This window comes from Prionailurus bengalensis, chromosome C2 (genome assembly GCF_016509475.1).
Source record: "Prionailurus bengalensis isolate Pbe53 chromosome C2, Fcat_Pben_1.1_paternal_pri, whole genome shotgun sequence".
NCBI classification, from domain to species: domain Eukaryota; kingdom Metazoa; phylum Chordata; class Mammalia; order Carnivora; family Felidae; genus Prionailurus; species Prionailurus bengalensis.
Window position 1 is genome coordinate 67,775,706 of NC_057350.1, and position 17,407 is coordinate 67,793,112.

At 38.9% G+C, this 17,407-nt stretch overlaps 1 protein-coding gene across 1 annotated transcript in view; it reads right to left on the bottom strand.

Annotated features, from left to right (window-relative positions):
* GOLGB1 (golgin B1) overlaps nt 1-17,407 on the bottom strand; it is an 83,186-nt gene that overhangs the window by 38,492 nt on the left and 27,287 nt on the right. Inside the window, 4 exon segments of the mRNA XM_043594282.1 lie at nt 1-1,777; nt 4,932-5,005; nt 7,423-7,537; nt 15,243-15,334. Of these exon segments, the coding sequence (XP_043450217.1) occupies nt 1-1,777; nt 4,932-5,005; nt 7,423-7,537; nt 15,243-15,334 (2,058 nt within the window).

Sequence of the window (17,407 nt, forward strand, 5' to 3'; positions counted from 1 at the left end):
TGATTTCTGCTTGCAGCAAATCTATTTTGTTTGTCTTCTCTTGCAGGTTCTGATTCATCTGTTGGATCACAGCCTGTAACTCTTCTTCAGCTGCTACCTTCTCTTCTAAATCCTTCCTTACATGCTCTAGCTCCACCTCTTTCTCAGATATTATCTGTTTTAAAGAAATTTCTATTTCTTGGCACTTAGCAGTCACACATTTTTCTGAGTCTTCTTTGCTTTCTTTGTCTTCTTCCATTTCTCTCTTCTCACTCTCATTGAGTGGGATCTCTTTCGTAGATTCATTTTTCACTTTGGCCAATTCCTCTTCTAATCTACTCACTCTCTGTAGAAGTTCCTTTCTGTTAATAAGAGCTGCCTGGAGCTTTCTCTTTCTCTGTTCACTTTCTTTCTTTACAAGGTCTAATTCATGCTGAAGTTCTTCTTTACTTAGGAGCCCTGCTGGGCTCAGCTCATCATAATTCTGTTTAAGGCCAGAAACAACTTCTTTATCTTCTTCTATCTGCTCTTTTTTTGCCTCTTCAGCCCTGGATAATAAGTTCAACTGTTCTTTAAGAGTCTTAATTTCAATCCCAAGAGAAAACTTCTCCTCATTAAGCTGAACCATTTTCTCAGTCATACTGAAGCTGATTTCCGTCACTTGCTGATCCTTCTCTATGATGGTTTGTCGGAGGGTTTCCACATCTCTTTTTTTCTCTAATAAGAGTTGATCCATTTTTGCTATTTCAAGTTCCTTCTGTGAAAGAGCCTGAGAAAGTTCTTCCATCTTATTTGATATATTCCTTACACATTCTGCACCTTCAAGAACTTCATTTTCCTTCTTCTCCAGCTGGCTTTGCAGGCTTTTTATCAGTGCACTCTGCTCAGAAAACTGAAGCTGCAAACCATCGAGTTCATTCTGCAAAACTTCAATCTTCACATCTTTAGATTTGGCTTCTATGCTGAGACTGTGGATCTGTTCAGTAAGCAAGTTGTGATGAGTTGTTTGACTTTCATAGTCAAGTCTTCTTTGCCTTTCTGCTTCTGCAAGGCTCACTTCCATTTGTTGTACCTGAGCCCTCAGTTCCGTTACCACACTAAGTTCCTTCACTTGAGAGAGAAGTTGGTCTCTTTCTTCAGACAAAGCAGTGAATGCACTGTTGGTATTTTCGGCATTTTTCCTAAACTCATCAATCAACTGGGTTAGGTTGCTGATTTCTTTAGCTTTCTCATCTAAATTTTCCTCATAGATTTCCTCTGCTTTATGAGAGCTTATCTCGAGCTCCAAAATTTGCCTTTTTAGCCTTTCCAATTCATCCTGGTGACACTGACAAATTCCTGGTACAGCAGAAAGGGATTTATCAACATCATCCTGTTTGGTTGATTTTAATTCCATTTCAGTGTCATTTAAAGATATTTCTTCAGATGTTCTATTTTGATGTTTAGTACTCATCTGCTTTTCTTTTTCAAGTGTTGGAAGACTGCTCCCTTCATGTGGCATTGGGGGAAAATGTTGCCCTGTATCTTCAGGCAATACTTTCATGCTAACTGTAAGTATTCCTTCACTTTCTGTCTGCTTCATTTCTTTCTGGTCAGGGACCTCAGCGTCTCCCTCGGCCTTTTTCCCCTGGAGCTGCAGCTTAAGAAACGCAATCTCTTCTTGAGCTTCTTTCATTTCCAGCAATAAAACGGACAGTTCTTTATGTTTCTGAGAAAATGTGTTGTCTAAGACATCCTGTCCACTCTCCTCAGCAGAAGAGCTACTCTTGCTGAGTCCGGTAATATCAACCATGTTGACCTATTTTTAAAAAAAGAAAGGAAAAGCCTCAATCAGATGTCTTATAAGAAAGAGCCTAACTAAAAACTCATATTTCAGGCATTTTTCAAAACCTGAAAATCTCTAGTCCAAACCTCCTTCCATAAAGCTGCTAAATACTTTTAAAATCAGTTATTATTTCCCAAACTGGACCTCTGTGTGAGAGTACCCTGTCAATCCTATATTGAGGTCAAGCCATATTCATAAGACCTGTATAGTAGCCTGGAACTCCTTCTCTGGATATCCCGTATTTGGGAAACTTTTTCTTTGGATTAAAATTCCTATTTGTTTCTCTTGAGAATTGCTTAAAAATAAAAAGAAAAGCAGGAAATGCATTAAATTTTGTTTGATCCCACACCAAAAAGGAAGTTATGAGATCCTTTTTCCTAAACTATCCGTTGAAATGGGAAATATTACATAAGATAGCCATTACCACCAGATAAGTGGATTATTAAACAAGTAGGTTGAGATAAACTACCATAATCAAATAACCAAAAAGAAGTTCTACTGAGGGGTGGGTATGAAATTACAGACTTGTCTGACAAAATATTAACCATTATTATTACAAAGATAGCTGTGTTAGACTGCTTAATCCATATACATTGTTTCTATAATTGTCTTCCTCAGAAACAAAATCAGTGAATCTCCTGGTAAATTTCATTAGAACTTTACTAAATTGAGTTTGGAGACAGTGTACACAATGAAATCTCCACCTTTGCCAACAGCACCATTTTTTTCCCCCGAAAAAAATTCCAATTTGATAGGAGGGGAAAAATCCCCATAGGATTGTCAAATAATGTAGTGGCCAAGAGTACAAGCTCTGCAATCCAACTGAGTTCACATCTTAGCTCTGCCATTTACTAGCAAAAGCTGGCACACAGTAAGTATCCAATGAATATTAGCTACTATGTTGGTAACATTCTCAGCCATTGAATAAGAAAAAATATTCATCATTTTAAAATTATTATTTCAAGAAAGGTTATAATTTTTCATAAGCATTATTTTTAATCATTTAAAATTCTCTGCTGTCTGCATTATTCATAATCAAATTTCTGGAGATGAACACTGGACAGAGTATTTAAGCACATGGAAAAAGCTCCTTTTATAATTTCTTCAGGTCACATGCTTATTTATCCATCCCTATATACACTAAAGACCTGATATAGTCAAGACATCACTTTCTGCCAGAAGACCTCAATATAATTCCTTTTTTGTTCTCTCTCTCGCCCTAAGTATACTTGTTTCCTCTTCTCCATCATGCCACTTCACTCACTCTCTTCCTTCCCTTGGTCACACCCTCTGCTGCTCTCCATGAGATCTACCAAGTTCAATCAATTGATTGATTTTTCACAAATCAATGTTATCCCTAAGATATATACCCAATGTTATACCAGAGAACTTTGTTTTTTTCCAGCCACTCTCATTACTTTTTCTGCTAATACTAGCCTTTCCCTTTCAGCTGAGCTTACACTTTCTATGCACCTTTTCTACTCACTTTCTCTTACCCCAAAGGATTATCTTAGGCACCCTTCCTTTTGCAATTTCTTTGTGTGTGTGTGTGTGTGTGTGTGTGTGTGTTTTCCCCTTTCTTTTCCCTTGTTCTCTGTTTTTCTGTTCTCCCTTCTGGTACTGTTTTTCTTTTTCTTTTTTTTTTAATGTTTTTATTTATTTTTGAGACAGAGAGAGAGAGAGAGCATGAGCAGGGAGGGGCAGAGAGAGAGGGAGACACAGAATCCGAAGCAGGCTCCAGGCTCTGAGGTGTCAGCACAGAGCCCAACATGGGGCATGAACTCACGGACCGTGAGATCATGACCCGAGCTGAAGTCAGACGCTTAACTGACTGTGCCACCCAGGAGCCCCTGTTTTTCTTTTTCTTAAGAAATTACCATCTTTCTTACCTGTTCCTCTTTTTTGATCTAAGTTATCTTGTTTTCACTAGATACTACTGCTAAGCATCTTAAAACATTAAGCACCTGCTTGGCCAAACACGACTCATTTTTACTCTGCCAGTATATATATATATGGATCTATATATATAGATATGCCAGTATATCTATATATAATATATATATATATTATATATATATAATGCTATAACTTTCAAATTTTAGTTTCTTTTTGCCAAGTTTGTGAACAGCACATCAGCAGTCCCATAAAAAAATACTAAATATAAGTATAATGGTTAATTTTATTGTCAACTTTGCTAAAGCATAGTACCCAGATACGTGGTCAAACATTATTCTGGAATTATTCTACATGTGTCTGTGAAGGTATTTTTTAGGTGAAATAAACATTTAAATCAGTAGGCTTTGATTACCCTCCACAATGTAAGTGGGCCTCATCTAATCAGTTGAGGCCTTAACCAAAAAAAAAAAAAAAAAAGACTGACCACCTCCAAACAGAGGGAATTCTGCCACCAGACTGCCTTTAGACTCGAACTGTAACTCTTCCCTCGGTCTCTAGCCTGCTGGCCTACCCTCTAGATTTTGGATTTGCTAGCTCCCACAATTCCATGAACTAATTCCCTTAAAATAAATCTCTCTCTCTACATATATACACACTCCCTATTTTGTTTCTCTGAAGAACTCTAATATAATTAAGCAGACACTTCTGTTAAGAAGTTACATTATTCTTCAAGGCCACTTATGACTCTATCACTGACTTCTTAAAACAACAGAATATTTAGGAATCACACATTCTTATAGTAATTTTCAGGTTATAAAAAGCACCATTCTTCAAAAATACTCTTTTTAATATAATCCTAAATGAAACTAGGCCAATTTAGTGGAGGGGAACTAGAGATTTTATCTAATCTCCTCACTGAGAAACTTTTCCAAGATGGGCAAAGAAGGTGAGATAAATAATAACCCAGTATGAGAAATGAATTATCAAATCCCAAACAAATGGCTACTACACTTGTATTCTGGTTCAGGACAAATAAAAAAAAAAATCCAATATTTTGATATAAATGAGACCAAATGGGAAATAATAACCATTATAACTTTCTTAAATACACCTCATTTCTAGATAATGTAATTCTCTGTCAACATTAGAAAGTTGCTGAAATGTTTAGGTTTGAAGCTAACTTCTCTTGATCTAGTTCACATTCTGGTTATTTTAAGAACATATCACTTACCTCACTGACTTCTCTATCTGCCTCTCCACTTCTATTCTGAGCCTCCAGGAGAGTAATCTGAGAAGACAGTTTTTCTGAAAGTCACAAAATAAATATCCTTAGATGATTTATGTAGAGTGTTTGAGAAAACAGAGACATGATTGTGTGTGAGGCAATTTGAGATGCATGATATAATCCAAGAGGAAAGAAATAAACAAAATAGTTTTGGGAAGATAAAAGGCTTATTTTATCAAAAAGAAATGGCAAGAGAAGATGTGATATAAGACAGAATGGTGGGGAAAAAGACATAATGGTTCTAGGTGATGACAGTTAATCTGAATGAGTATATAAATAGTGGAGGGCTTTAGAGGAGAAGGATACCAGAGCATGTGAAGAGTAGCAGCTATTTCTGTGGCACAATTTGGGACTTCTAGGGTAATAAATTTGCCTTGATTTATCCATAACCCTACTGTGTTCATAATATACATCTTACATTCATACAGCACTTAAAGGTCTTCAATGTTCTTTCACGTATGTTTATAAAGACATCAAATTTTAGCACTAGAACACAGCTATCTAATCTCCTCAATGACCATATAAAGAAACATTGAAATGACATGACCTACAGCGAGTTCACAGAGAGCTGGGATCATAATCCAATCTTCTAAGTTCTACCCCATGTTCTATTTTGATACCTTGGAGGATAAAAACACTGAGTATTAACATCCCCCCAAGAAGTTTATACGCTTTCTGAGAAGCTAAGACAGATATATTAAAGGTAAAAAAAGCATTTTATACTACATCTAAATGTCTTAACATGACCTACATGGGCTCTCATGAGTTGACCCCACCTATTCTACAACCTTTTCTTCTGCACTGGCCCTTTTTTGCTCACTCTCCTCCCAAAATACTGGCTTTATTTCTGTCTGCAAACATATCAAGTTTATTCAGATTTCATGGTATTTGCACTGCTTTTTTCTCTGCTTGGAATGCTTCTTGCTTGGCCTTTTTGCATGGCTGTCCCCTTTTCTTCATTCAGGTTTCAAGTTCTCAGAGAGGCCTACCCTAATGACTCTAATGTTGCTTTCCTCTTCCCACAGGCAAACTTGCAGTTATCTATTTTATTTTATTTTTATCCTAATACTTATCATGTTCTGAAATTTTAAAATTTATATATCTGTTCATGGCCTATCTTCCCCTGTAATATGTTAGGCAAGTTATCACAGCAACTAGATTACTGCTTGGCACATAGAATAGGTACCACAGAAATCTGCTAAATGAATGAATGACAATTCATGAAACAAATGAATTTGAGACAGTATATAATGTGTTCAGACATCTCACAAGATTATTTGAGGAAGAGGTACAGTGGTAGAAACGGAAGTGCAAAAGGGGAGTTGAATAGAATATGACACATAAAGCAAAGGTAACCTAAAACCAAACACAAAAACTAATACAGAAAACCTTAAGGGCAGTGATCCTTGCAGGAAAAAGCAAAGAGAATGGAACTTGTGTAACACCTCTAAACTATAATGAGCTACATGACAGTGATAGGCACTGTTTGCAAAACTGCAAAATAAGCATCATGGATAAAGTCTCAAAAAAGTGCCCTAAGTGGGTTGATTAATGAGCTGAATTTGTGGTGTTCTTTATATATTAGCAATGGTGGGAACAGTCTAATACAGATATATAATCCCCAGCTAAGTAGAACTGAAAAATGGTTAAGGTGGAAATACTGTCTCTAGAGTTTAAGAAAGGTACAAACTTGGGGCACCTGGGTGGCTCAGTTGGTTAAGCATCCGACTTCAGCTCAGGTTATGATTACACAGTTCGTGAGTTCAAGCCCCTTGTTGACAGCTCAGAGCCTGGAGCCTGCTTCAGATTCTGTGTCTCCCTCTCTCTCTCTGCCCCTCCCCCACTCAGGCTCTGTCTCTCTCTCTCTCTCTCTCTTTCTCAAAAGTAAATTAACATTAAAAAAAATAAAAAGAAATGGTACAAACTTTACTTGGTAAAGAAGTACCCTAGTTGAGGTCTGAAAGATGAGTAAGAATTAGCCTGACTAAACGAAAGGGATAGGGTTGTAAGTAGTATATAGCATGAGCAAAACTCAAAATGTTTTCTACTTTTGGACCTTTATTTTACACTGATCTCTGTTACTTCATCCCCAAAATGTATTACCAGGAATACCCTTTCTCTCATCATTTTGCCTCTTTAAAAATTCATCCTCTTATTAAGGTCCTATTCAAGCCATGCTCCTGAAAAGATCCCTTGACCACTCCAAAATACTGATATCCTGCAGCATTTACATCCCATAATGTAAAATGTTATTACATAAACACGGGTATGATGCTCTAATTGGTCATTGTGTATTAATCCTTTCTTTAATAACCACCAGCTGTGCTAAGATCATTGTCATCGAATCAGAAAATCTACATGTTATACATGTATAGTGATAAAAGTAGAAGCATGTGGGTTGAGAAGACAGAGAATTATGGTTTTCATTTATACGTACCATTCTCAGCTTTCAGCTCCTCCAGCTCTATAGAACTAAGGAGCAAAGCTCTCTTTTCATTTTCTAGTTCTACCACTTTCTTCTGCAAAAAGGCAATATTCTCCTCAGTGACTACCTAAAATGTAGAAAGACAACAAATTAATGATTCTCAGTGAAAAACCCTCACATAATGCCCAGATAGCCTCTGGCATTTTTGTCTTCTAAAAGTTCTCCAGCCATGAAAATACTTTAAATATGGCATCTACTTATTTGCCTAGCTCATCTTTAAAGTAATGCTTTTTATCAGAAGATAGAAAAATTTTCACACAAACTTCTAGTTCATTGGCTTTCAAATTTAAGAATAGGCACTGGATTACAAAGACAGAAATCTCAAGTCTATTGCACAAGAAAAAACATTTTCAGGTCCATAAGTAACATTACAAAGTTTGCTTAATGCCACTTGATAACCAGATCACTCTCTTGTAGGAGACTAAACATGAAGAGTGACTCCCAAAGAAGAACAGGGACAAAAGTTAATATATAATCTTTAAAAAGAAGAAGAGCCATAACTGTTTTTGTTTTTTCCAAGGATAATAAAAATTATCTTGTGCTTCATTTATGCATCCATATTGGTTTTGTTTTCCTAGTGAGGCAAATATCTCATTAGGACACATTTAGTTGTCTGTCGTTTTATACAGGTTTTTCTCCGCCAAGGGGATTTCTATACAATTCTTCATAAAAGTGTAGAATTTTTGAGCCTTGATAGTCTTGACAGCCTACTCAGCCCCAAATATTCACTTAATGTTTAAAGAAATGGCAAGAGATGAGTTTAAGGATTCTATGACTTATTCTAAGGGAAGTTCCCGGTTTGCATTACAAGGAGCAAGTAAAACACTGACAGAAAAGCCTCAGGATGAGATCTTGAAAAACAAGGAAACAGACTTTGGGGCAAACACACCTGCCAGAGTGTGAGAAGGAAAATCAATGGAAGAAGAAAAAATGAATTATCAAATCCCAAATAAGAAAAAACGGTACGCTAAATCCAATCGTATCAATAATTACATTAAATGGACACTAAACCCAGCTTGACACTAGCCAATTAAGAGCATCAAACTAACTCTCCTTGTTCTGATAATCATGCTCCGTAACAGCCTTATGATGATTACAATCTAGCTTCTCACAGAGATTTTTACAGAAGGAAAAGAGAATATATGGGCCAATCAACAGCTAATTGGCAATTAAAGTTTCTACTGTTACTTAATGAGAGCATTATGATTTCTATAATAGACTTAAACATCTGGTTAGATGAAATTGTGTACACTAAAGCTGATCAAATCTCAGTCTACCAAAAACAAAATTGACTTCTCAGCTGATAAAAGGGATTATAGGAGTTGCGGCAAGATGGCGGCTTAGGAGGACGCTGGGCTCACCGCACGTCCTGCTGATCACTTAGATTCCATCTACACCTGCCTAAATAACCCAGAAAACCGCCAGAGGATTAGCAGAACAGAGTCGCCGGAGCCAAACGCAGACGAGAGGCCCAGGGAAGAGGGTAGGAAGGGCGGCGAGGCGGTGCGCGCTCCACGGACTGGCGGGAGGGAGCCGGGGCGGAGGGGCAGCTCGCCGGCCAAGCAGAGCCCCCGAGTCTGGCTTGCAAAAGCGGAGGGGCCGGGCGGACTGTGTTCCGACAGCAAGCGCGACTTAGCGTCTGGGAGGTCATAAATTAACAGCTCTGCTCAGAAAGCGGGAAGGCTGGAGGACAAAGGGAGGGAGAGCTGCTGAGCCCCCTGACAACAGAGCTCAGTTTGGTGGGGAACAAAGGCGCTCGCCAGCGCCATCTCCCCCGCCCATCCCCCAGCCGAAATCCCAAAGGGAACCGGTTCCTGCCAGGGAACTTGCTCGCTCCGCGCAAACACCCAACTCTGCGCTTCGGCGGAGCCAAACCTCCGGCAGCGGATCTGACTCCCTCCCGCTGCCACAGGGCCCCTCCTGAAGTGGATCACCTAAGGAGAAGCGATCTAAGCCTGCCCCTCCTGCCCCCGAGCACCTTGCCTACCCACCCCAGCTAATACGCCAGATCCCCAGCATCACAAGCCTGGCAGGGTGCAAGTAGCCCAGACGAGCCACACCACCCCACAGTGAATCCCGCCCCTAGGAGAGGGGAAGAGAAGGCACACACCAGTCTGACTGTGGCCCCAGCGGTGGGCTGGGGGCAGACATCAGGTCGGACTGCGGCCCCGCCCACCAACTCCAGCTATACACCACAGCACAGGGGAAGTGCCCTGCAGGTCCTCACCACGCCAGGGACTATCCAAAATGACCAAGCGGAAGAACTCCCCTCAGAAGAATCTCCAGGAAATAACAACAGCTAATGAGCTGATCAAAAAGGATTTAAATAATATAACAGAAAGTGAATTTAGAATAATAGTCATAAAATTAATCGCTGGGCTTGAAAACAGTATACAGGACAGCAGAGAATCTCTTGCTACAGAGATCAAGGGACTAAGGAACAGTCACGAGGAGCTGAAAAACGCTTTAAACGAAATGCATAACAAAATGGAAACCACCACAGCTCGGCTTGAAGAGGCAGAGGAGAGAATAGGTGAACTAGAAGATAAAGTTATGGAAAAAGAGGAAGCTGAGAAAAAGAGAGATAAAAAAATCCAGGAGTATGAGGGGAAAATTAGAGAATTAAGTGATACACTAAAAAGAAATAATATACGCATAATTGGTATCCCAGAGGAGGAAGAGAGAGGGAAAGGTGCTGAAGGGGTACTTGAAGAAATCATAGCTGAGAACTTCCCTGAACTGGGGAAGGAAAAAGGCATTGAAATCCAAGAGGCACAGAGAACTCCCTTCAGACGTAACTTGAATCGATCTTCTGCACGACATATCATAGTGAAACTGGAAAAATACAAGGATAAAGAGAAAATTCTGAAAGCGGCAAGGGGTAAACGTGCCCTCACATATAAAGGGAGACCTATAAGACTCGTGACTGATCTCTCTTTTGAAACTTGGCAGGCCAGAAAGAATTGGCACGAGATTTTCAGGGTGCTAGACAGAAAAAATATGCAGCCAAGAATCCTTTATCCAGCAAGTCTGTCATTTAGAATAGAAGGAGAGATAAAGGTCTTCCCAAACAAACAAAAACTGAAGGAATTTGTCACCACTAAACCAGCCCTACAAGAGATCCTAAGGGGGACCCTGTGAGACAAAGTCCCAGAGACATCACTATAAGCATAAAACATACAGACATCACAATGACTCTAAACCCGTATCTTTCTATAATAACACTGAATGTAAATGGATTAAATGCGCCAACCAAAAGACATAGGGTATCAGAATGGATAAAAAAACAAGACCCATCTATTTGCTGTCTACAAGAGACTCATTTTAGACCTGAGGACACCTTTAGATTGAGAGTGAGGGGATGGAGAACTATTTATCATGCGACTGGAAGCCAAAAGAAAGCTGGAGTAGCCATACTTATATCAGACAAACTAGACTTTAAATTAAAGGCTGTAACAAGAGATGAAGAAGGACATTATATAATAGTTACAGGGTCTATCCATCAGGAAGAGCTAACAATTATCAATGTCTATGCACCGAATACCGGAGCCCCCAAATATATAAAACAATTACTCATAAACATAAGCAACCTTATTGATAAGAATGTGGTAATTGCAGGGGACTTTAATACACCACTTACAGAAATGGATAGATCATCTAGACACATGGTCAATAAAGAAACAAGGGCCCTGAATGAGACATTGGATCAGATGGACTTGACAGATATATTTAGAACTCTGCATCCCAAAGCAACAGAATATACTTTCTTCTCGAGTGCACATGGAACATTCTCCAAGATAGATCATATACTGGGTCACAAAACAGCCCTTCATAAGTTTACAAGAATTGAAATTATACCATGCTTACTTTCAGACCACAATGCTATGAAGCTTGAAATCAACCACAGAAAAAAGTCTGGAAAACCTCCAAAAGCATGGAGGTTAAAGAACACCCTACTAACGAATGAGTGGGTCAACCAGGCAATTAGAGAAGAAATTAAAAAATATATGGAAACAAACGAAAATGAAAATACAACAATCCAAACGCTTTGGGACGCAGCAAAGGCAGTCCTGAGAGGAAAATACATTGCAATCCAGGCCTATCTCAAGAAACAAGAAAAATCCCAAATACAAAATCTAACAGCACACCTAAAGGAACTAGAAGCAGAACAGCAAAGGCAGCCTAAGCCCAGCAGAAGAAGAGAAATAATAAAGATCAGAGCAGAAATAAACAATATAGAAACTAAAAAAACTGTAGAGCAGATCAACGAAACCAAGAGTTGGTTTTTTGAAAAAATAAACAAAATTGACAAACCTCTAGCCAGGCTTCTCAAAAAGAAAAGGGAGATGACCCAAATAGATAAAATCATGAATGAAAATGGAATGATTACAACCAATCCCTCAGAGATACAAACAATTATCAGGGAATACTATGAAAACTTATATGCCAACAAATTGGACAACCTGGAAGAAATGGACGAATTCCTGAACACCCACACGCTTCCAAAACTCAATCAGGAGGAAATAGAAAGCTTGAACAGACCCATAACCAGCAAAGAAATTGAATCGGTTATCAAAAATCTCCCAACAAATAAGAGTCCAGGACCAGATGGCTTCCCAGGGGAGTTCTACCAGACGTTTAAAGCAGAGATAATACCTATCCTTCTCAAGCTATTCCAAGAAATAGAAAGGGAAGGAAAACTTCCAGACTCATTCTATGAAGCCAGTATTACTTTGATTCCTAAACCAGACAGAGACCCAGTAAAAAAAGAGAACTACAGGCCAATATCCCTGATGAATATGGATGCAAAAATTCTCAATAAGATACTAGCAAATCGAATTCAACGGCATATAAAAAGAATTATTCACCATGATCAAGTGGGATTCATTCCTGGGATGCAGGGCTGGTTCAACATTCGCAAATCAATCAACGTGATACATCACATTAACAAAAAAAGAGAGAAGAACCATATGATCCTGTCAATCGATGCAGAAAAGGCCTTCGACAAAATCCAGCACCCTTTCTTAATAAAAACCCTTGAGAAAGTCGGGATAGAAGGAACATACTTAAAGATCATAAAAGCCATTTATGAAAAGCCCACAGCTAACATCATCCTCAACGGGGAAAAACTGAAAGCTTTTTCCCTGAGATCAGGAACACGACAAGGATGCCCACTCTCACCGCTGCTGTTTAACATAGTGCTGGAAGTTCTAGCATCAGCAATCAGACAACAAAAGGAAATCAAAGGCATCCAAATTGGCAAAGATGAAGTCAAGCTTTCGCTTTTTGCAGATGACATGATATTATACATGGAAAATCCGATAGACTCCACCAAAAGTCTGCTAGAACTGATACAGGAATTCAGCAAAGTTGCAGGATACAAAATCAATGTACAGAAATCAGTTGCATTCTTATACACTAACAATGAAGCAACAGAAAGACAAATAAAGAAACTGATCCCATTCACAATTGCACCAAGAAGCATAAAATACCTAGGAATAAATCTAACCAAAGATGTAAAGGATCTGTATGCTGAAAACTATAGAAAGCTTCTGAAGGAAATTGAAGAAGATTTAAAGAAATGGAAAGACATTCCCTGCTCATGGATTGGAAAAATAAATATTGTCAAAATGTCAATACTACCCAAAGCTATCTACACATTCAATGCAATCCCAATCAAAATTGCACCAGCATTCTTCTGGAAACTAGAACAAGCAATCCTAAAATTCATATGGAACCACAAAAGGCCCCGAATAGCCAAAGGAATTTTGAAGAAGACCAAAGCAGGAGGCATCACAATCCCAGACTTTAGCCTCTACTACAAAGCTGTCATCATCAAGACAGCATGGTATTGGCACCAAAACAGACACATAGACCAATGGAATAGAATAGAAACCCCAGAACTAGACCCACAAACGTATGGCCAACTCATCTTTGACAAAGCAGGAAAGAACATCCAATGGAAAAAAGACAGCCTCTTTAACAAATGGTGCTGGGAGAACTGGACAGCAACATGCAGAAGGTTGAAACTAGACCACTTTCTCACACCATTCACAAAAATAAACTCAAAATGGATAAAGGACCTAAATGTGAGACAGGAAACCATCAAAACCTTAGAGGAGAAAGCAGGAAAAGACCTCTCTGACCTCAGCCGTAGCAATCTCTTACTCGACACATCCCCAAAGGCAAGGGAATTAAAAGCAAAAGTGAATTACTGGGACCTTATGAAGATAAAAAGCTTCTGCACAGCAAAGGAAACAACCAACAAAACTAAAAGGCAACCAACGGAATGGGAAAAGATATTCGCAAATGACATATCGGACAAAGGGCTAGTATCCAAAATCTATAAAGAGCTCACCAAACTCCACACCCGAAAAACAAATAACCCAGTGAAGAAATGGGCAGAAAACATGAATAGACACTCCTCTAAAGAAGACATCCGGATGGCCAACAGGCACATGAAAAGATGTTCAGCGTCGCTCCTTATCAGGGAAATACAAATCAAAACCACACTCAGGTATCACCTCACGCCAGTCAGAGTGGCCAAAATGAACAAATCAGGAGACTATAGATGCTGGAGAGGATGTGGAGAAACGGGAACCCTCTTGCACTGTTGGTGGGAATGCAAATTGGTGCAGCCGCTCTGGAAAGCAGTGTGGAGGTTCCTCAGAAAATTAAAAATAGACCTACCCTATGACCCAGCAATAGCACTGCTAGGAATTTATCCAAGGGATACAGGAGCACTGATGCATAGGGCCACTTGTACCCCAATGTTCATAGCAGCACTCTCAACAATAGCCAAATTATGGAAAGAGCCTAAATGTCCATCAACTGATGAATGGATAAAGAAATTGTGGTTTATATACACAATGGAATATTACTTGGCAGTGAGAAAAAATGAAATATGGCCTTTTGTAGCAACGTGGATGGAACTGGAGAGTGTGATGCTAAGTGAAATAAGCCATACAGAGAAAGACAGATACCATATGGTCTCACTCTTATGTGGATCCTGAGAAACTTAACAGGAACCCATGGGGGAGGGGAAGGAAAAAAAAAAAAAAAAAAGAGGTTAGAATGGGAGAGAGCCAAAGCATAAGAGACTGTTAAAAACTGAGAACAAACTGAGGGTTGATGGGGGGTGGGAGGGAGGAGAGGGTGGGTGATGGGTATTGAGGAGGGCACCTTTTGGGATGAGCACTGGGTGTTGTATGGAAACCAATTTGTCAATAAATTTCAGAAAAAAAAAAAAAAAAAGGGATTATAAAATCAGAAATAATGATTTCTTTCCAAATCAGAATCCTAAGACCTTAGAATCAGAAAGGCTCCTGAGATCATGGTACTTATTATCTATTATTTCCTCATTAATCACTGTTGAGACACTAAATTAATGGCTTTCATGATTCCTTTCAAATGGAATCACCTCCAAAAAAGCATCTTATCAGGGTGTCTGGGTGGCTCAGTTGGTTAAGTGTCTGACTCTTGGTTTCAGCTCAGGTCATGATCTCACAATTTCTTGAGTTTGAGCCCCATATTGGCCTCTGCACTGACAGTGTGGAGCTTGCTTGGGATTCTCCCTTTCTCTCTGCTCTTCCCCTGCTCACACCCTCTCTGTCTCTCTCAAAATACATGAATAATTTTTTTTTTAAAAGCATCCTATCAGGCAGAAGAGACAGAAAGTTTATACTACTTTATGGAATAAATTCTCATTAGAGCACTCAAGTATAGATATAGCAAAGATAGATCATATTCGTAAGAAGTAAACATTTAATTACCTGTGTATCCTCAGTATAAACATCTGGGAGAGAAGTCTGAGATGCTGCTTCATGTTGTTGCAAGGTTGGTCTGCTTAGAAATTTGACTTGCTCTAAGGAAAGGAAAGTAAGTAAATAAAAATGATTTCTGCTGCAAGTCTGAAACTTGGTAAATTGTTATCTTCTAGAGATATACCACATGCTGCTTACTCCAGTTATCTTTTTTTAAGTATTTCTTTTAATGTTTATTTACTTCTGAGACAGACGGAGCATGAGTGGGGGAGGGGCAGAGATAGAGGGAGACGCAGAATCCAAAGCAGGCTCCAGGCTCAGAGCTGTCAGCACAGAGCCCAACATGGGGCTCAAAGTCACAGACCATGAGATCATGACCTGAGCCGAAGTCAGTCACTCAACCGACTGAGCCACCCAGGCACCCCTTACTCCAGTTATCTTAATTAAAATTATGCCAATGTCATGTTTTAACTGTTCACATGCTCTGAAGGACCAAAAGGCATCTCCGTAAACCACTTCCTTAAAAGGTAAAATAAAACAGGATTAGAATTTTTTACAAAGTCATTTTTCCTTAACCCCTTGAAAATGCCTTTAGTATTTTTAAATTTTATTTTCTTCACTCTACACTGAATCATTATGAGTCCCACCAAGATAATATGGCACAACTCTGCATATAAATATGGTCCAGTTAAGAGGACAGTGTGCTCATGTAATACACTGTTCCCATGTAATGCCTTTCAAGGCTTTCTGGTTAATGTTCAACTCCTCAATACAGATCTTCAACTTAAGTTTTTCTAAAATCTTTCCTTCAAATGTATGCCGATCTCTTCGAATTAAATTAGAAGCATGTATTACTTTAATAATAAAACTTTTTTAAAAAATAAGTTTTCATTAGACCTTCTTAAAGGATAAAGATTTTCCTTAAAAAGAACTTTTTACCTTTAAGAAAAGCATTCAGATCCATCTTTACAAGTAAGGATGATTCCACACCATTCAGTTTCCCTACCTATGTACCTAGATCTAGCCTGAGTTTCCCAAAAATTAATTCAAATCCTACTCAGTTATTGGGTAAAAATAACAACACAAGAAACAACAGGTGTCAATGAGGATGTGGAGAAAGGGGAATCCTCTTACACTGTTGGTGGGAATGCAAACTGGTGCAGCCACTCTGGAAAATAGTACGGAGGTTCCTCAAAGAGTTAAAAATAGAACTACCCTATGATCGAGCAGTTGCACTACTAGGTATTTACCCAAAGGATACAAAAATCATATTCGAAGGGATTCATGCACCCCAGTGTTTATAGCAGCATTATCAACAACAGCCAAACTATGGAAAGAGCCCAAATGTCCATCGACTGATGAATGGATAAAGATGTGGCATATATATACAATGGAATATTATTCAGCCATCAAAAAGAACAAAATCTTGCCATTTGCAACAATGTGGACGGAACTAGAGTGTAGTATGCTAGTGAAATAAGTCAGAGAAAGACAAATACCATCTGATTTCACACATATGTGGAATTTAAGAAACAAAACAGATGAACATATGAGGGGTGGCATGGAGAGAGGGAAACAAACTAAAAGAGACTCTTTAAAGACAGAGAACAAACTGAGGGTTATCAGAGGGAGGTGGATGGGAGATGGACTAGATGGGTGATAGGTATAAGGAGGGCACTTATGATGAGCACTGGGTGTTGTATGTAAGTGATGAATCACTGAATTCTACTCTTGAAACCAATATTGCACTGTATGTTAACTAAAATTTAAAGAAAAATTTGAAGAAAACAAAAAACAAATCCTACTCATTTCAGTTACTGAAACTTTCAGATCACAGTCACGTTTCACATAGCATTCTTTTATTTTTTATTTATTTATTTTTTTAATTTTTTTTTCCAGTGTTTATTTTTGGGACAGAGAGAGACAGAGCATGAACGGGGGAGGGGCAGACAGAGAGGGAGACACAGAATCGGAAACAGGCTCCAGGCTCTGAGCCATCAGCCCAGAGCCTGACGTGGGGCTCGAACTCACGGACCGCGAGATCATGACCTGGCTGAGGTCGGACGCTTAACCGACTGCGCCACCCAGGTGCCCCTCACATAGCATTCTTTTTAATACATGACACATCATTATCAATAGTTTTTATTTCTGTAATGATAATTATAATATTAAGT